This window comes from Astatotilapia calliptera, chromosome 20 (genome assembly GCF_964374335.1).
Source record: "Astatotilapia calliptera chromosome 20, fAstCal68.1, whole genome shotgun sequence".
NCBI lineage: Eukaryota > Metazoa > Chordata > Actinopteri > Cichliformes > Cichlidae > Astatotilapia > Astatotilapia calliptera.
Window position 1 is genome coordinate 4,365,501 of NC_137441.1, and position 21,015 is coordinate 4,386,515.

The 21,015-nt window shown below is 43.9% G+C and overlaps 1 protein-coding gene across 2 annotated transcripts in view; it reads right to left on the bottom strand.

The window, feature by feature from the left end:
- Positions 1-2,603: 2,603 nt before the first annotated feature.
- fgd1 (FYVE, RhoGEF and PH domain containing 1) overlaps positions 2,604-21,015 on the bottom strand; it is a 41,237-nt gene continuing 22,825 nt past the window's right edge. For both annotated transcript variants that reach the window (XM_026154005.2, XM_026154004.2), the window contains exons 4-18: positions 20,196-20,994; positions 18,646-18,735; positions 18,232-18,380; positions 17,996-18,152; positions 17,675-17,813; positions 15,286-15,344; positions 13,562-13,708; positions 13,378-13,470; positions 12,940-13,019; positions 12,754-12,784; positions 10,923-11,024; positions 10,683-10,811; positions 10,129-10,287; positions 9,821-9,967; positions 2,604-9,047 (exon numbers count right to left, since the gene is read on the bottom strand). In XM_026154005.2, the coding sequence (XP_026009790.1) occupies positions 8,772-9,047; positions 9,821-9,967; positions 10,129-10,287; positions 10,683-10,811; positions 10,923-11,024; positions 12,754-12,784; positions 12,940-13,019; positions 13,378-13,470; positions 13,562-13,708; positions 15,286-15,344; positions 17,675-17,813; positions 17,996-18,152; positions 18,232-18,380; positions 18,646-18,735; positions 20,196-20,994 (2,557 nt within the window). In that variant the 3' untranslated portion in view covers positions 2,604-8,771. The remainder of the gene's footprint in view (positions 9,048-9,820; positions 9,968-10,128; positions 10,288-10,682; positions 10,812-10,922; positions 11,025-12,753; positions 12,785-12,939; positions 13,020-13,377; positions 13,471-13,561; positions 13,709-15,285; positions 15,345-17,674; positions 17,814-17,995; positions 18,153-18,231; positions 18,381-18,645; positions 18,736-20,195; positions 20,995-21,015) is intronic.

Here is a 21,015-nt window from a genome sequence, read left to right on the forward strand (position 1 = left end):
GTGTTTGTGTATTTATTGATTTATTTTAAGTAATTGTGTTTTATGTATATTATGGTTTTATATTTTTACAAATGTTTTAGATACTTAGAAAGAAAGAATCCTGTTTGATAGAGTTAGTGTGTTCATCTCTTCTCTGGATAATCAGTTTGGCTTTAAACCAAAGCACGGCACTGACATGTGCATATATGCACTCAAGGAAATAGTCAGGTTGTATAGGGCTAAAAATTCATCTGTCCTCATGTGTTTCATTGATGCCTCTAAGGCTTTTGATCGAGTGAACCACAGAAAACTTTTTGATAAAATGAAGAGATGGGGAGTTCCTCAATACATCGTGAGGATTCTCTCTTACTGGTACGCTCATCAGAACATGCAGGTTAAATGGGGAAGCAGTATTTCTGCCCCCTTTGGTGTCAGCAATGGTGTCAGACAGGGTGGGATTTTGTCTCCAATTTTATTTAATTTATATGTCGATGATTTGTCCATACAGCTGAGAGCCTGTAACACTGGGTGTATATTAGGTGAAGCACTGATAAATCATCTTATTATGCAGATGACCTGGTTGTTTTTAGTCCAAGCAGTGCTGGGTTACAGGATCTTCTTAATGTCTGTACTGAATATGGTGTGCAATATGACATTGAGTACAATGCTGCTAAAAGTGCTGTTTTGATATGTAGAACCAAGCAGGATAAACAGCTAAATTTCCCTTTGTTTAAACTGGCACAAAAAACTCTTGAAGTTCATAAAAAGGTGAAATACCTCGGTCACTTTATTACTGAGCAAATGAATGATGATGATGACATATACAGACAACGATGTAAGCTCTATGTGCAGGCAAATACTATTGCACGCAAATTCAGCTTTTGTTCACTTCCAGTTAAAGTGGCTTTGTTTAAAGCGTATTGCACACCGCTATATACTGCCCCCTTGTGGTCATCCTACAAACAATGTAGCATGCAGAAGCTGCATGTTGCATATAATGATGCGATGAGAATCCTTTGCAGGATACCTAGAAGTGGTAGTGCCAGTCAGATGTTTGTAGCTGTGGGTGTCTGGACTTTTAAAGCACTTTTAAGAAAGTTAATGTTCAGTTTTAGAGAACGACTGGATGGTTCGAGTAACAGTATAATTTTAGCACTTACAGATCCGACAGTGAGTGGTTCCCGTTACTCATCCAGTCTCAGAAAGCACTGGTTAAAGTGTTTGTGTATTTATTGATTTATTTTAAGTAATTGTGTTTTATGTATATTATGGTTTTATATTTTTACAAATGCTTTATATACTTATTTATATACATATATATTTAATGGTATACCTTGTGTTGTGTGTGTGTGGGGGGGGGGGGGGGAGTTGTGTGTGTGTGTTTCTTGTCTTGTTTTTATGGACATGTAGTCTGCCAATAAAGATTGAATTGAATTGAATTGAACTTATTTATATACATATATATATTTAATGGTTTGTACCTTGTGTTGGGGGGGGGGAGTGTTGTGTGTGTGTGTGTTTTTTTTGTCTTGTTTTTATGGACATGAAGTCTGCCAATAAAGATTGAATTGAAATTGAATTGAATTTATTTAAAATGTCTGATTTCCACAGTGACATGATTGCGTCATGCAGTGGCTATAGATTTGTCAGCAGATGTCCATCGTGTGTCGAGAAAAATATCTTCACCCCTTTGTAAGCTATTATGCAGGATAGGTTGGATCCATGCTTTCACGTTGTTTGGACCAAATTCTGACCCTACCACAGAAGAAATCGAGACTCATCAGAGCAATTTTTCTATTATCCAGTTTCGGTGGGCCTCTTTTAACGGCAGCCTCAGTTTCCTGCTGTTATCTGACTGGAGTGGTGCGGTCTTCTGCTGCTGTAGTCCTTCTGCTTCAAGGTTCACTATCAGAGATGCACTTCTGCAAAACTCGGTTGTAACGAGCTGTTATTTGTGTTCCTATCTAATCAAAACAGTCTGGTTATTCTCCTCTGACCTGAACATTTTTACCCAAGAACTGACACTATTTTCTATTTTTTTAGACCGTTATCGGTGAAGCGATGGTTGTGTGGGAAAATCCCACCCAGAAATGCTCAGACCAACAACAATGCCACATTTAACATCACTTCACTCCCCTTGTTTCTTCATTCTGAGGATCATTTTGAACTCCAGCAGGTAATCTTGACCATGTCTAAATGAACTGATTTGCTGTCACGTGATTGGCTGATTAAATATTTTACTAACAAGGAGCTGAGCAGGTGAACCTAATGATGCAGTCGGTTAGTGTACATTTAATTTCTACAGCTAATGTGACGGGTCTGGCTTAATTAAGCACTTTTATGAGCTGACCTTTCACTAATATAACAATTAATATGTATATAATTCATCTTAATAAACTTTGTAACATTTACAACTCAATTTTTATTCCTTTTATTCACTTGTTGTATTCAATGTTTTCTGTTTTCAACTCCCTACGCTGTATTGCTCTTTGTCATCACTAGATGGCGCTGTTGTTTTTGCTGTTGCTTCAGCTGTAAATATTTGCCCAACATTTCAATAAAGTTTTCTGAATATGTCAGCAGTAGTAGTGACAACATATGAAAATCCAGACAGACATTTCACATCAGTTTTTATACTTTTATTTTATTTATAACACTTGTCATTTTATCTTCTTACAGAGGGGGCATGATGGGAAACAGACATCGACAGCATGGAAGGCAGTGGCCGGCCACTAACCAATAACCTGCAATCAATCAATACTCAATCAATAATAACAATATACTTCTAAGTACAACATGAAGGAGAAGAATACACAACGGTGCTGCTGTTACACCAGAGGTGTGGGAACGTCAGCCATTAACAGTCCACAGCACAAACGCCCCTGTGATCACATCAGAACTGCCCCAAAGAAAACAAAAAAATTAAAATAATAATAATAAAAAGAGCAATAAAAGCAGTAATAACACCTTTGGAATAAAATAACAAATAAATATAAAGCTGCAGACTGAAAGGCTAAATACTGACACCCATCTGAATTGGCACAAAGAAGAGTTCAGAAGCTGTAAGGCAAAAATCAGAACTAGAGGAGTTTTTACACAGAAGCCAGTTTCTCTTCTTTGGACAGAATAACTGATCCTAGACCAGCACCAGCATTTCACTGCTCTGAAACTACAAACCGCATCAGGGGCTGAGGCGGATACAAATATTTCTTTAAACTGCTTCAAAAACTAAAATAGTTTCTTTTTTGGGTACTAAAATAGTTCAAACCAAGCATGCTTGGTTTGAACTATTTTAGTACCCAAAAAAGTACCCATTGTTTTTAAACTGCAGTTCCTCACCTGGCCACTTGAGGCGGCCTACAACAGTGAGTCTCCCATGTTAAAATGTCTGAGTGTACAGCAGAAACAAACATGTTTACGCCCTGGTCCACAACATGGGTTTGGTCTCTGTGGCTAATTTAAACCTTTATAAAAACTGTAGTGGGGTGAACTTAGTTATACTTAAGTTGTCAGTATTAGAGGCGTCCCTACTTTGATTGGCAGAAGAATCTCTACAAAGACGTTACAGCCAACAAATTCAAATCCAATGAGTGAACCAAATTGACAGTTTTCATGTAATAAAATTATCTTATACATATTATGACTTGTTTTTTAAGTGAAATTGTACTACTTTAATTTGCTATTTAGCATTAATTATCCAGTATCTATGGATTCCACACAAACCAATGGCTAACTTCATGGTGGCTATGTCCATCTTTATATACTGTCGTCAGAACCAGTGAGGAACAGTTTAATCCAGTCTGCAATGATCTCTGGCAACAGAAAAGATTCAGTAAAACTCAAACAAAAAGAAGCAACTTAAGCATTGACCACGCAACACATTTTTCACCACATCAAAACAGTTGATGATGATGGGAGCTATATAAGGCTGAGTTACTGGCCATTTCCTTCCATTATCACTGCTTTGCATGCCAAAAACACGCTAAAAAACACACTGTAGCAACCAGAGCCACGTGCAGACTGAGCACCAGATAGCGAGGCGGTGAGGTAGAAGCTAAAGAAAAGCTTCCACATTTTGAGAGGAAAGTTTGTGTAATGCAGAATCACGAAACGCTTCCCAGAGATTCTGCTCTGGTTAGCATGTAGCTTAGCACAAACTGTGGAAGCAAAGGGGAACTGTTAGCTTAGCTTTTCCAACCTATTCATTTGCATTTTACATTAAGAGAAAGCAGCTGCGTGTCATTAGCTCGATAACTAACACAAGTTTCATGATTTTGACTGATTTTTGATGAGTAGCTTGGCCTTTAAACTGTGACGGTCCAGCAGAAAGTGAAAGGAGGAGCAGGAACAAGCACATCTTTGGTATTTTAGCTTTATCAGCGACCACCAATAACTGATTAACAGTCTGTTAACGAGGCAAAGCAGCTGCATGCAGCCTGTTGCAATTACTCTTCAACTTCTTTTAACTTTCTTCACTTGTATTTCTTCCTGTCCAATTTTACAACTTCCACCATCTTGAGCAGAATTTTGATCAATTCTGACAGAAAACTTTAGAAAGCTGTCCTGGAAAAGAGTCGTCTTTTAAACTCCGCTCAAAGATAACCACCACATCGACATACTGCACTCCTCTCTACCAGCCATCTTATAAGTTTATCCACTGCCAAACCAAAAAGAAAGTCACTATCTAGAGTTCAATAAGCAAATGGGCAAGAGCCATCCTCTGTATAATTAGTCCAGTGATTAATATGAGTAGCTTCTTATTTTTTTAAAACTGTGTCAGAAGACGTATCCTGGGTCATGGAAAACACGTTACTTTCTTACTAGAAGGTCAAATTATTGCTTCAAGCAAAGGAGATACTGAAAATCATAGAACTGGGTTAAGAATTATCCAGAAAGTGTTGAACCATCATCTTTAAAAAAGATACGTGGTCTGAAAAATGTGCTGAACGATTGGGATCGGCTGTCACTTTCAATGTTTGGTGAACGTGTAAAAAAAATCAATTTCCACACGCAGTGATTGGGACAAAACATCTGTGTCCCCTTAAGGAAAACAATTATTGGTGAAGCTAATTGAAAAGAATGGCTTTGATTTGTTAGGGAGTATAAAGATCAGACTCTGGAGCACTGGACAAAGGTCATGACGACTATGATCTGGGGTTTCTTCAGTTGGTCAGGTCATGGTTCAGCAATGTTACGTGACCTAGAACAGGTCAGCTGACCACGTCAATGATTGGATTTGCCAGGATGCATCGGGCTCAAATCAGATTGGCCACCACAGAGTCCAGACCATAACCGAATCTTTAAGACAGGGATTCGAATCTTCAATCATCAAAGACCTTGCTGTCAATAAATGACCACAACTCTGGATGGAAATAAGTGTTGTGACAATGCACAGGTTTGTCGACACAAACCACAAATTTAAAGGCGGTCCAGAAAACCATAAGAGTGTGTGACGTTTCTTTTTGGCCGGGCAGTATTTTCTTTTCCTTTCTACGCTAACAGGTTCCCCCTGCTTCCAGTGTTCGATCTCACAGCTACAGACGTCACTGAAACGTCAGGTTGTTCCTTTAACCTTCACCCCATCAGTCCTCGAACCGTCTGCGTGGCTCTGGCTGTGCGGAGGAACAGCAAGCGTTAACCTTTTAACCTTTACACAGTCACATGACCTGACAGGGTCACGGGAGAATAAATTATATATTTACAAAATCTTTACTTTGTTTTCTTCTTGCATCAACTTGCATCAAGCAAACATCAACACAATCCAGACTCATAAACACAGAAATATCCAACAACAAGTCGTTTCAGTTCATCGTAGTGTAACAATAATATTCATAATATCTGCTTTTTTTTTCACTATCAAAACACTTTGTCCAAAATGTGTTTATAGAGACAGAGAGAGAAATACTGAACCACTGCAAGTCAAAATAAGAAAAACAACAAAAGCCTTTAGTTTTTCTTTTGATTTCTGTTCAGATCGGCTCCATCTAATCGCTGGATTCATTTCAGGAAACAAAATACCGAATGGGTCAGACCCAGAGAGACGTGAAGGTCCGCAGTCCGGTCCAGGACCTGTTAGAGACTCTGTCCTTAAAAACATCCAAACTTTATACATCCAAAAAACATCATCGTAAGAGTCCTTTCATTGGACGATTATTTCCATTATTATTTTTTATATCGTATAAATCTTCTGGTCAATAAAAGTCAGAAAACGTCAGTTTCTCAGAGTCCAAGTCTTCAAATGTCTGAATCAACAATCTAAAAATCCAAAATAGTCATTTTACTGCCATTAAAAAACACAAAAATCAGACACTGGGAGCAGCTAGAAATTCAAAATAAATCCTTTCAGCTCCACATAAACATTTTCTTCTTCCAAATTATATGTTTGACATTTTGCATTCACAAAAGCAAAGTATTTTGGAGGTTGTAGTTTAACAGGACCACATGACTTACATACCTAATAATTATAAAAACTGAATCATATTTACACGAGAACCTCCTCGAAAGGCTTTTCTTTCCTGAATGCAAAGTGTTACATTAAAATGTTGCCGTTTGTACCGCAGTCAGATTAAATAATGAAACATTAACAGAACTGTCTATTAAATTTAGGACATTATGTCAAAATCAGAACATGTGAAGTCAAAATGTTTATTTTTAGTCATTTTAACTGAGACTGTATCTGCATCAGAAAGAGTTTCTTGGTCAAAATCAGGAGATACAAAGTCCTTTCATACCAACCTCTGAAGATCAAGAGCAGAAAATCCTAATTTCAAAAGAAAATCTGAAAATCAATCATCAACATTTAACTCATTATTATTAATAATATTATTATTGTGCAGAAGACTGAACAGTTAATAACACCTCTTCAGTTGTTAAGCATAAATAAATACAAGAAACTTCCAGTTTGTCTGATTCAGCTTTTTTTTTTTTTTTTTTTTGTCGGACTGAAGAAACTGTTTGAACTCTGAGAAACAAACATCATCCTCTCAGGAAATAAATACATGAAAAAATATCTCAGACTGAGAAGTTTAAATAAAACTTCAAACGTTGAGCTACTTTCTGCAGGTCTGTGAGGAACAGGATCAGGGATTTTTTTAACTGCAGTTCCGGACTTTACCAGCAGAGGGCAGGAAAGCTTCAGCTAAAACCTCAACAGCAGAGGCTGCTGCGGAGGAACTGCTGCTTTCCTCCAATTGGTTGAAAAGTTGAAAGCCAGAATTTCTTCACTGGGGTAAATTGGCGGTAAAAATCCAAAAGTCATTTAAGTGCATTGATGAAGGAAACATCGGTCCAATTCTTCCTTTGTGTTTTTCAAATCTGCTGTTCCCACCATCGACCTTTTTTAGCACAGCTCAGCTTCTTTTTTAACGCAGGGAGGAAACCTGCTGCTTATTCACATCCTCACCTTACATTTGGGATTCACACGTCTGACCTTTGGAGCCTGTTGTTCTCAATCAGGACCTGAGTCACACTTCCACAACCAATCAGCTTTCATCTGACTATAAGTGGGAGTTTAAGGATGCTCGGATTACTCGCTCCTGACATTTTCTCTGTTTTGTCAGATATTTGTGTTTATACAAAATAATAACTGTGTTTTGAATCTTCATATGGATTTTTTTTACTTGCAGTTTGTGGGTTCTTCCTCTGCTTTATGCTGGAGCACATTCTGCATGTTCTGTGGATGCTCAGGAGCTCATAGAGGATTAATCCAGCCGGGAGACGACATCAGGAGAAGACTAACGTGGTTCTGAAACGTTGTTTTTGCTGTTTGACTCAGACACATCACACTTATTTAAAAGTCGTTTCCATTTCCTGTGACGCCTGCTGAGGAGCTCAGTTCTTCTACCAGCTTTTCCACCAGATCTAAACGAGGATTTTATCCCACGCAGGGTTAAATTTCTCAACATGAGTCCCTGGAAGTAACACCTCTGATTACTTGTAGAGGAAATGTGACTTTATTTGCTCCCAGTCACCAAACCTGTTACAAACCAGCGAGAGACTCTCACCAGAAATCCGGTTACATGAACTTAAAGTGTGGGCGGCGGAGGACTTGCAGTGGGGTTGGTTCGATGTGCTTTATTGTTGATCAAGTCCAGGAAACGTCCAATCAGAGAGCTTCGGGGTTTGCAGCAGCTGAAAGTAATAACGCTTGTCCTTATCAATTCATGTGCGGATCGTTTTTATACTGAATTTTTATTTATTCTGTGAAGTATCAAAAAGTGGCCACAAACAAGAGGTGGCGTCTTCTGGTTTATCTGCGCGACAGCAGGGAGAAAAATGTTGAATTGTTACTATAATGACTTAAAAACCAGCGAATGAGCGGTGCACGTGCTCCTTACGGCTCTCATCGTTTCACTTTCGGGTCTTTGTGGACGAAATATTTCAAATAGGACGCGACGGTGATGTCATAACTCCGGATGAAGCTGAGGCTCGTGGGAGTGCTGAAATCAAGAAAATGGTGACGCAGGACACTCGAATGAGTGTGACGTGATTGTTCAAAGGAGAGACAACTGTCAGAAGAGGCTCCGCCCACTACGCCGATTCAACACTGGTTAGAAAAAGGTGAAGTGAGACAGAGAGAAAGAGTGAGAGACGCCAACTCGTGTGGACAGCCGGGAGGAATCATGCAGACGAACCACGCAACTTTAAATACACAGAGAGAGCAGAGTGTGTGTGTGTGTGTGTGTGTGTGAGATATTTTAGCTACAACAGTTTGTTTTCTTTTCTGGTTTCCAACTGATCCTCATTTAAAGGCCCCCATCTTCATCATCGCCATCATTCCTTGTCCTACAGAATCACGTGTTTTCTTCCTCTGCCACAGCTGCAAACTCCTCCCCCTCCTCCTCAAGACTCTCCACAATTGGTCGGTGGAACTGAAGCTCCTCCCCCCTCCCAGCCCTGGACAGGATGTCCATCCATCGCCGCTGCAGCTCTTCCCCGTCGGCGCTGAAGTAGAGGGTCAGGTGGCTCTGGGAGATCTTGAAGGCGTGGCGTCGCTCCAGGCGGTCACATGACTCGGGCAGAGAGACCTCGAAGCCAATCAGAGGCACGCTGCGCTGCGCCTTCACATCCTGTGGGAAAAAGAATAAATTGAGTTCATTGAGGGTGTAATTCGATTTCATCCCAACGTCAAAGACCAGACCAGTCAGAACAGAAACTGGAAGCCTCCATCACCATCATAATTTTCTGTCTGCCGTGTTCTGATTGGTTGATAATGTAAACAAAGAGTTATTCCCTGACCAGAGTCACACAAAGTGGAGGAACTTTTAGTGTGATTTTGCTTTTCAAAGCTTCCTCTGTGACCTCACAGAAGTATGGAAGCTTTTTTTGCCACTGCAAATAAATCATCCATAAATCAAAATTATGGGATATTATCTCCAAACTTCATCTTAGTAAATCCGACTTCTGAGAAATAACTTGAAATTCTGACTTACAGATGGCAAAAAAGGTTTTCCTCAGTGGCAGGAACAGGCTTCCATACAGAAGGCACCATAGGACGAGGTGCTGATGTTCCAGCAGGACAGTGTTTGCTAATATTGTGGCTGTAATCAATAAAGAAGCCTGTAGGGGGCACTAGCAAGGTTGCAGATTGTCAATGCCACCAGAGAGCTTCTAATACAATCCAGAACTCCCAGCATTTCCTGTTTTGTACAGAGCGCTCACAAAAAAAGGACAGAGGTGAAAGGAGGTGCAGCTAAAAAATTTAACTGTATCTCCATTCCCATCCAGGGATGCAGCGACCTCTACTGGATCCCTGTATGAACTGCAGCCGGTTCCTGTTCAATTGGATTAACAGGAAAGCGCCTTCTTATATATTTGACATGAATGTAAATTTATAGCGTACCTGTGGAGCTCCATAGATGTAGAGCACCAGCGGCTCGTTCTCGGGGATGACGAACCAGGCTTTCTGCCAGCCCCGCCCTCCTCCTTTCTCCATGTGATGCAGAAAACTACAAATCACACTGTTCTCTGCTGCCAACGAGGCCTGTTTCTATAGCAACGAGAGATGGATGAGAAGAGAATCAGCTGTCTGCGACACTCGACCTGTCGAGCATCTTTGAAAAGAGAAATCCTGAAATGTGCAAGCGGCTCCATCCGTGGAGATCTGACAGAGGCAAACGCCGGGTGATGTCAGAGCGTGGTCACACTCACCTCCAGGATGGAGCGCCTTCTGTGGCTGCTGCTGGTCAGCCCGGCGGGAGACGGCGACACGCCCACGAGCGTGGCGTAGCAGTCGATGCAAACGCGGTTGGCTCGGTTGTTGTCGTACGACAGGCGAGCGCGGAACTCCGAGCATTTCCCACAAACCACCTGGAGTCGACATAGACCATCACACAATTGGTAACTATGACAACGCTGTGTAAAGTCTGAAAATGTTGTTGTGCCACAAACGTCTGGCAGGCACGTGCTGCAGATACTACAAATATCCAGGTGCTGGGCTACGACAGATGTTCACATCAGCTCATGTATGACTGATATGCTGGGTACAATAAATGTGAGCAGCAGGTGGAGGTGTTGTGGATGCTGCACATGTCACAGACACTACAGATGTGGGCTGGTGTTGGGAACAGTCTGAATGTGGAGAGCGTTGTAACACATCACACTGGCGTTGCAGACGCTGCAAACATCAGCTGGTGTCGTCCAGTGCTGTGGATTTTAAATTGTCTGTAGGTGTTGCAGACAGATGTTATGGATGAAGAACGTACGTGTCCACAGGCTTTGCAGTGGTGGCGCCTCTTGGTAATGGAGTTGAATGGCTCCTGACACTTCATGCACAGAGTCACTTCCTTCTCTCTGATGGGAGTCGGAGCTCGTTTCCCCAGCTCAGCACAGCTCTGAGAGGCAGAGACGGGAGAATATGAGTCACAACTGAATGATTTCTGGGATTTCAAGAACTCCACTCTTCATGTCAGGGGGTCAATTTTGTCGCTGAGTGTTTGTGTTACCGGAGAGTGAGGCGGCGTGGAGTCATCATCTCGGAGTGAACAGTTCAAGTGTCGGAAACTCTCCATCGTCTGCTCGTGCCTCTGGATGGTCGCCTGGATGGCCTGAATGTAAACAAAGTAAAGGGTGGATTTCATTAAAAAAAGAAGAAGAAAATCCTTCATTACTATCAGTCAAGTTGAAATTTGTCCTAAAGCAGCGGGCCACATACAGCTGGCTTTGGGCCAGAATGGTGAAAATCCTCTTCCTGTCACTTTATCTTCACATTTAATCCCTGTAATATCTCAATATAACAAATTTAAGTGTGATTTCAGCCTCAGTCTCAGTATTTTTGCATAATACATAAATGCTGCTGTAATTATATATAATGAAAGAAATCTGTAGGCACAACTTTTGGGGGTTAAATTGTAAAAACATAAATGTATAAAATTACAGAAAAGTTCAGGCAGTTTGTTACCGAGACTATCCTGTAATAATATTGTATATATTATATATAGTTTATCTGATACTTTAGTACTTTGGTGCATTAAGAGCAGCTGTGGGAGACATCTTTGTGAGTTGGACAAGCTGTAAAATCCATCCATCCATCTTCATCCGCTTTGTCCGGGGCCGGGTCGCAGGGGCAGCAGCCTAAGCAAAGAGGCCCAGACCTCCCTCTCCCCAGCCACCTCCTCCAGCTTATCCGGGGGAATACCAAGGCGTTCCCAGGTCAGCCGAGAGATATAATCTCTCCAGCGTGTCCTGGGTCTGCCCCGGGGCCTCCTCCCGGTGGGACATGCCTGGAACACCTCACCCAGGAGGCGCCCAGGGGGCATCCTTGTCAGATGCCCGAACCACCTCAGCTGGCTCCTTTCGATGTGGAGCAGCAGCTGCTCTACTCTGAGCCCCTCCCGGATGGCCGAACTTCTCACCCTATCTGTAAGGGAGAGGCCAGCCACCCTTCGGAGGAAGCTCATTTCTGCCGCTTGTATCCGCGATCTCGTTCTTTCGGTCACTACCCACAGCTCGTGGCCATAGGTGAGGGTAGGGACGTAGATCGACCGGTAAATTGAGAGCTTCGCTTTTACACTCAGCTCCCTCTTCACCACGACGGACCGGTGCAGCGTCCGCATTACTGCAGCCGCAGCCCCAATCCGTCTGTCGATCTCCGGCTCCCTTCTCCCATCACTCGCGAACAAGACCCCGAGATACTTGAACTCCTCCACTTGGGGCAGGAACTCATCCCCGACCCGGAGTGGGCACTCCACCCTTTTCCGGCTGAGAACCATGGCCTCAGATTTGGAGGTGCTGATCCTCATTCCCGCTGCTTCACACTCGGCTGCGAACCGTTCCAGTGCGAGCTGGAGGCCCTCACCCGATGAAGCCAACAGAACGACATCATCTGCAAAAATCAGAGATGAGATTCTGAGGCCACCAAAGCGAAAGCCCTCCGCCACTTGGCTGCGCCTAGAAATCCTGTCCATAAAAATTATGAACAGAACCGGAGACAAAGGGCAGCCCTGGCGGAGCCCATCACCCACCGGGAACGAGTCCGACTTATTGCCGGCAATGCGAACCAAGCTCTTGCAACGGTTGTATAGGGATCGAATGGCCCGTAGCTGTAAAATCCATTAAAAAATTAAGTCCTCTTTTGTATTGTCCAAAGATGTCTGTTGGGCCGGATTGGAGTCTTTTGCCAGGCCGATTCTGGCCCCCAGACCTTATGTTTGACCCTGTGCCTGCTTCACAGTACTCGCCACTGCTGACTGAAAGCACACCACGAGCCCATCAGGTCCGCAGTTTCTAACGTGCTAGTATCGGATCATCTACGCCCGCTGCATCAGCACCACTTACCTGGATCCAGTCTTTCTTCTCCTCCTCCGTCCTGCAAAGCCAACAGAAAATCAGTCAAATCTTCGAGGAGCAAAACTCGACCTGAGAAACAAACTTCAGTGTGTTTTTATCCTGGGAGACAGATTCTGATTACAGTGAGTCCTCCTGCAGGACTGAGTGTGCTTCTGTCTCTGTAGGTGTTTGTACCTGGCCTGCAGCTCCAGGGATCTCTGTTTCCCCGACACCAGGAACGTCCTGGCGACAGCAACACTGCTCGTCTCCTTCAGCTGAGGACACAGGCGGGAAATTCTCTGTTAGCTTGTTAAAAATATTCAGGCTAAATCTGAGCACGCTCATCATCATCCTCTCTGATCTCGCTTTATCATTGTTAGTTCTATTCGACAGTTAAAGCTGAGGTGGATGCACGTTTTAATACCGCGTGTCTGTGTCTCTGGAAGACAACACAAAACCCCACCAGGCCAACTTTATGAAGCTCGGACACTGAACGAGTGCTCGTCTAGTTGTTATTAGTCTGTAGATCACATTAATATTCTTGACTTTACTGAGCGCTTAAGGTGTTTGAAGGCTGAATGCAAAAACACTGAGTCTAACAGTGTCTTCAGTGAGAAAAGCCGGAGAGCTCACCTCCATGCCGTCCACGTCGATTCGGGCTCGGACGCTGTACTTCTGACCAATCAGACGCAGCTTCGGGACGCAATACAGTAACCTGTCATTGAACTGCAGAGAGAGGCAGGTGTCGCTTATTACTGTTACTATGACCCTATGAACTCTGTAAAGCACTGAGAAGGAGACACAGACAGGGAAGTACCAGTATCAGGTATCTGTCCTGCGTGGTCCCGTTCTTATTGGACAGCTTGAGGATGTGTCCCTCTTTAATGAGCTCGTTAGTTGGGTTAACAATGTCTTCTTCTCCTCCCAACAACTCATACACCTTCAACAGCTTCCTCATTCGCTCCTGGCAGAGACATAAAAGAATCACTTAGCGGTTCATGTTCCTGCCGATGCTACATGAGGGTTTTAGGGCATTTTAAGTTCACTGGAAACCTAAATTTTAGATATAAGATACAAAAGGCAAACTGTGAGATTACTAGGACAGCTGTGGAGCCTGAAGGCAAAGTTCTAGCGTTTCCAGCGAGTCGTCAGCCGGGAGACGACCTGACATCCTGAAATGAGTTTCTCTACAGGAAGTCTGGATCCCCTCTGAGGTGACTCTACAGATCAGGGTTCGAATGGAGCGCTTTCAGTTTAGGTTTTAACCCTAAAACCCTAAAACACCATGTGACACACGAGCTTTGAGACATCTACATCATCGGTGTGATTTTCTTTAAACCCAAACTCCTTTTATGTTTTTGTTTCAGATGAACAAACTGTGAGCACCAAACTGTAAAACAAGAGCCAGATGTAGCAAAAATGTTACATCTTATTTCATGGTTCAGGCTTTACAGGGTTAAAGTGCAGAGAGGGCACATACTACACATATGTACTGGTCTGGAGTAATCTGCTATCACTGCCTGATGGAAAACACTGTAAAAATATTTGATGTTTGGCTGAAAGGAAACAGCTGGAGTCTGGCAAATCACAGCAAAATGGTTGAAGGAACTGCCCTCTTCTTCTTCTTCTTCTTCTTCTTCTTTCAGCTGCTCCCTTTAGGGGTCACCACAACTCTATCCATCTTCTCTGTGGTCTTCCTCATTTCCTCCTGCCTGGCAGCTCCATCTTCAGCAACACGTCCACCCTCCCTCCTCTGCACATGTCCAAACCATCTGAGCTTTGCCTCTGACTTTGTGTCCAAACCCTCCATCTGAGCTGTACATCTCACGTTTCTAAGTTGGAGGAAATGCAGTATATGAAAAATGTAAGCATGGTAACCCTGATCGGGTCTGGACCAATGTCCAGAAGTTAAGCTCTGTCTAACTGAACGCCATGAGCGGCTGTAGTGTATTCTTAGTATTAGCTTCCCTGTAAAGCTTGTTTAATGCCACTCACACGTCCTCGTCTGATTATGTCGCGTTTTCTCACTGCCTCCTGCACAAATCTCCAAAAAGCTGTCAGCTGAGTGAAACCGGCTCACATCAGCAGCAGCGGCTTTCCTTTAATCAGTCACAGCTGATTAGAGACGACGGCAAACATCCCGCTGAGAGGAGGTGGAGAGGCTCAGACCTCTGAGTCATTACAGCAAAAACCAGCCTGAACTCCATGAATCCACATTTCTGCTTCTCATGCTCTTGTTTACATTAACCATACTAATCACGCCATCGCTGAGAGACCTCTGCAAACCCACCTGGGTACCCGACGTTCTTCAGGCAGACTCGAACCTGAAGTATAAACCAACCTTTGAAGCAGCAGTCGTGTTTACCAGGAGCTTCGGGCAGTTAATGAGCGTAATCAGGAGAGTTTAATTAAAGATGAAGTAAAAGTTGAGCTTTAATCTATCCCGGGCAACATTTATCTGAGTGATGTGGTGTGAACAGCGGCAGACGGGGGTGATTATGGCTCACAGCTCCGGGTGTCGAATGTGTGAGAGTATCTTACCATCTTCCTGATGGCAGCGTTGGAGTGTTCGGCTGCTGTGGCGATCAGCTCCAGAGACTCTGCAGGAGAGAGAGGACAGTTACATGAGCCAGTAGCTCAGACACACAGAGACCCAGGAACCAATGAGGGCGAGGCTACCAAATACTCTGGCTTCTAGCTTCTCTGTGCAGCAGCGCTCCCTGAAGCCCAAAGTTTGCTCCGTAGAAGGAGCTGATGAACCCAAACTAAAGTCTGCAGTTACACTATATTGCCAAAAGTACTTGCTTGTCTGCTTTCACACACACGAAGTCGAGTAGTGTCCCATTATTATTCCATAGAGTTTAATATAATGTTGTCCCACCCAGAGCTTCAACTCTTCTGGGAATGCTTTATGAAGGTTAAGGGGTGCTTATCTGAATTTTTAATTGTTCTTCTAGACGAGCATTTGTGAGGTCAGACACTGATGCTGGACAAGAAGACCTGGTTCACAGTCTCTGCTCTAATTCCTCCCAGAGGTGTCTTGTTGGGTTGAGGTCAGGACGCTGTGCAGGCTCTCTCGCCCATGTCTTTATGCACCTTGCTTTGTGCACTGGTGCGCAGTCATGTTGGAACAGGAAGGGGCCATCACTCCAGAGACCATTTCTCCATGCTCTACAGTCCAGTGGTGGTGCTGCATCTGTTGCTTTGCATCGCACCTGCTGATGTAAGGCTCAGCTGCAGCTGCTCGGCTGTAGAAGCTCATTCCATGAAGCTCTCCACGCACTGATCTTGAGCTAATCTGAAGGGCACACAGAGTTTGGAGGACTGTAGCGACTGACTCTGCAGAAAGTTGGTGATCTCTGTGACCTTTCTGTGATTTTACCTGGCCTACAACTTCATGGCTGAGTTGCTATCGTTCCCAATCACTGCCACCTTGTTATAATACCACTATCAGCTGATGTAATTTAATTTGAGGAAATTCCACGACTGGACTTGTTGCACAGGTAGCATCCTATCAAGGTACCACGCTGGAGTTCAGTGAGCTCAGAGCGAGTTGTTATTTCACAAATGCTTGCAGAAGCAGTCTGCATGTCTGGGTGCTTGATTTTATACACCTGTGGTCCTGGAAGTGATTGGAACACCTGGATTCAATGATTTGGATGGATGAGTGAATACTTTTGGCAAGATAGTGTATCAGAATTATTACATAAACTGTTTGAAGTGTGATCAAAAACATTCAAAAGCTTTACTCGATTCATATTTGCCTGATCTCATATTCAGGTTCACGCTCTGGTACAACTCTGGCCTGTTTTCAGCACAGCAGCTCTTTTAGATCTTTCAGATCTTTCATTTGAAGTCCTACAGTGTGTGGAAACAGCGATCCTTCTACCTGAAGGTTTTATTTTATAGCCAAAAAGTTCTTGTGTTTTCGTTCTGCTCTGAATCGGCATGACAGCACCACGGTTCAGATCCTCGGGCACCTCAGGACGTTACAGCTCTTAAACTGGAAATTTCAACTGAAAACTGATCAGTCACAGCCAAACATGCAGCTCTTATCAGTACCGGCGATCCTTCGCTCTCAGTTTGAAACAGAAGCCTCTGAACATGTCTGAGATTCACGGTGAAATCACAGTGCAAGCGCTCAGAACGGGACTTCCTCTAGGGATCTAATAATGTCCGAGAGGACGACGCTGCATGTGCAAACAGCCAAATCTAATCTAACTGGGCCTTTTGGTTTTCACTGGCCTGTTCTTTAAGGTTTTTAAACACACTTGATCGCACACAAGTGTCTCTGTTTTATAATCGAAGAACATTTCAAGACTAGAGCCTGGAACATGTCCGAGCTCTCATTTTTAGCCTAAACCAGTGTTTTTAAAATATTTTGTGCTCAAAAACAAAGCTGACGTTTAAAGACACACCTGTAATCAGATACGCCGTCTGGCATGTTGACAGTTCTTTTGATTGTATCGTCTTGTGGGTTTGGGCTTTGCAGGAAGCTCCATCACATCAGTTATATCAGGCTTCCTGAAGTGTCTGTTTAGCTTGTTTTGCACCACATTAACCAAATTTCCCAGCAGATGATGCACTCAGTCAGAGAGCTGCTGACAATTGCTTTTCTTTTTTTTTTTTACACTTTTGTTGAGGTGCTGCATCCTGCTCGTGGGTAGCTGTGATTTCCTCCACATATTAAAGTGGTTCATTTTTCCTACTCATAAATTCAGTTATCCTTTTCATCTCGTTTCTAGCAGAGAATTTCTGTTTCTACAGGTTAAGGACTTTAATATATAACAGAATAACAGGCAATGATAATAGTAAACTAAAGAAAATACAATATATTTTTGTCTAGATTCTATTAATAATGCACGGTTGACACTATTTGGTGGCCTAGAGAACTCAAGGCAGTCGTGTTTTTGTGCGTTTGTTTTCATACTCTGGGCGTCCCTGTAGTCCGGGGCGTCCTCTGGCAGCCTGTGGAGGTAATCTTTGAGCAGCAGCTCATAGCGAGGAATCCTCTGAACCGGCTCCAACATGTGGTGCTGCAGAGTCAGGTTCCCACAGCGCTCCTCCCTCTGCACAGAAACATCAAGCACACGTTTGTACACAACAACGTGTGATGATCTTAAACTAATGAGCCAAAACAGGACGCCCTGAGCAGCCTGGAGGCTGCAGACCTCTGAAGGTCCCTGTGGTATCTGGTGCAGAGCCGTCAGCAGCAGATCATTTATGTCCTGTAAAGATTTGGATTATGTACCTGTATCTCCTGAACGATGGTCTTGAACTGAGTCGATCTCTCCATCCAGATGTTCACCAGCTCCATGGCTCGGTCAAAGTTCTTCACGTACTCGCCGTACATCTTCAGGAAGGGGGCCAGCTTCTGTAAGATGTCACCGATCCGCGGGTTTAAGTCCCTGTGGGAACAAAGAGGAAGGGAGTGAGAGGAGCTCCTGAGGAGGAGCAGGAGAAGAGGAAGAGGAGATGGAGGCTCACCACTCCTCCATGCGTTTCTGCAGCGCCGGCAGCAGGAACTGCTGGTGGAAACAGTAGATTGAGCAGATGTTGGAGAAGATCCCCAGAACGACATCACAGGGGAAGGAGGAGCGAGACCGAGCCTCCTCCAGGAGTCTGGCACAGAAAACCTGTGGGAGGAGATGGCTTCAGTCGGGCTGATATTTCTCACAACAGGAAAAAGTTCACACCCGCCAAGCCTGCAGTGGGAATACTGTGGGGTTTCCATGGCAACAGTGACAGCTCAGTGACGTGAAAGTCGGCTAACAGACAAACTGATTCTACCAGGAGGAGACGACCTGCGAGCGACTGACAGCTAGGTAAGCTAAGCCTAGTGTGGTGGGCAGCTCCTCTTCCTATTGGCTCACAGGCTGAGGAGACTCACTCTCGACTCACCTGGTCCAGCAGGTGGAGCTTTGAGACGTAGGCAATCTCTGTGTGCAGCAGCTCATTGGCGATGTTGAAGACCCTCTGCTGGACAGACATCTGGACACAGAGACAGTTAAACGAGTGAGTGCACAGTAAATATTTTCCTCTTTTAAAGGCAAAAACGCCCAAACCTGGAGGCTGGACAGAGACCCAAGTTCAAGTCAGAGAGAGTTTTCATTCATTCGCATTGTTATTATCATTATTATAACATTAAACGATATAGCTAGGTTTAGGACATAGATATAATAACGATGTTGAATTATTATGGATGGCATCATACAATAAAGACGGTAGCATTACTATGACTGTAATGCTCTAAATACTACTCAACGACCTTGAAACCTATAAACTACTTAGGATACCAAGATTCATACATTCAAATATTTACTTCAAATAAAAGTAGTTTCTTTTTCTGTGTATTTGCAAACAGTGTGACTGCCTTTGATTTCCATTCAGTTGTAAACACCCCAAATCATTTTTAACATATTTAGCACTAATTCAGCCACTTAGGCTTATGATTTATAGATCCCTGCTTACCAATAACAATTCAATTCAGTTTTAAATCACAACAACAGTCACCTCAAGGCGCTTAATAGTGTAATGTAAGGGAACCTACAGTATTACAGAGAAACTCAACAATCAGACGACCCCCAATCAGCAACCACTTTGGCGACAGTGGGAAGGAAAAACTCCCTTTTAACAGGAAGAAACCTCAGGCAGAACCAGGCTCAGGGAGGGGCGGCTATCTGCCGCGACCGGCTGGGGGTTGTTGTGGTAACAGAAAACACAGATATAATAATAGTTACCATAAATATTTGGTGATGATATGAGCCGAACCACATACAGGACATTGTTGTCATTACATCTGTTCTTCCTATTGCGCTTCTAATGGTTCACACCGTTAGTAATTAAATTTGTTCTCATATTTAAATATATTCTCAACTGTAACTAAACTAAAGCAGGTGTGGAAAAAACCACCCATTGGTGGGTTTTTAGTAGCGTAAGTAAGTGAGATCATAACCAGAATTGAATGCATTAGAAATACTTATTATAATAATATAATTTATTATGTTATATTTTCCCGTGTTTTTATATGCATTATATTAATACTTATATTATATTTATATTTTGATCCTGTACTATTACTTTAATAAAGAGTCTAAATGCAGATATTCAACACAAACCAGTGTTTGAAGCCTGCAGCTGCGTCGATCATGTAAAACATCTGTATGAGGACGCGGGCCTGCACAGGAACCTGAAACATAGCCCCGTGTTTTCCAGATCAATCTCCTCTGTGTATTTATTGACCCCTGTCGACCTTTTTAAACTCCCACATGTTGTCCAAGATTCCTATTGGTGGAACAGTTATTTCCATGAAAAGTGAAAGCGTCTGTTCTAAAACCCATCTTTTTGTAACCATTCTCAGTTTCATCCAAAACGAAATTACAGATGTGTAACGGCTCACGAACATCAGCCTGAGGATGTAGACCACATGGTTAGACCACCTGAATCCTCACCTCAGCAGAGTCCTGTCGGTCTGTCTTGGGAGGGGCCAGCACCAGAGTTAGCTCCGCCTCCTCCTCCTCCAGGTCGCTGTCTCCCTCCTCTGAAAACTCCCTCCTCCGCCTCGCACCTGCCCTCGGGTCCCCCTCTTCCCCCTCCCCCTCACCTCCCTCCCCAGCATACGAGGATGAGCTGGAGAGTCTGGGCAAAAGGGCGGGGCTGCACTGATAGGCCACGCCCCCATCATCCACACCCGCGAAGCAGAGCTCCTCGCTGTGCGAGGGAGAGCTGATGCTGTCGATGCCGCTGTCTCGATTGGCCAGCTTGCCGTCCGTCTGCGAGGAGGGGAGGGACAGACGCTCGGAGGGCAACTCTGATTGGTCAAGCAGTGCCGGCTGCAGCTGCTGCTCCCTCATTTCCACGGCAACCACATCATCCTCTACATGTTTCTCTGAGGGGCTGTAACCCGACTCCATGGACAGACGCTTGTGATGGTGATCGTCCCGGCAAGCAGCCGCCAGCTCTTCATCATCATCGTCTTCATCGTCATCAACGTCATCGCCATTATTGTCATCTTCCTCATCAGGTAGATCACCCACTCCCCCCTCATCCTCACCCTCAGGCCCACCCTCATCCCCCTGTGTGATGTCGTCGTGGCTCGTGAGCTCACAGGACGGCTCCTCTTCAGGGAGGGGCGGGGCCAGTGATGATGCTGGTGATGAAGGTCGGGAGGATGACAGAGAGGAGGGGGGGTCGGAGAGGCGGGGACACAGCGCCCCACCGGTGATGTCAGGAACCACAATGATCTGTTCCCTGTAAACAAACAAACAATAA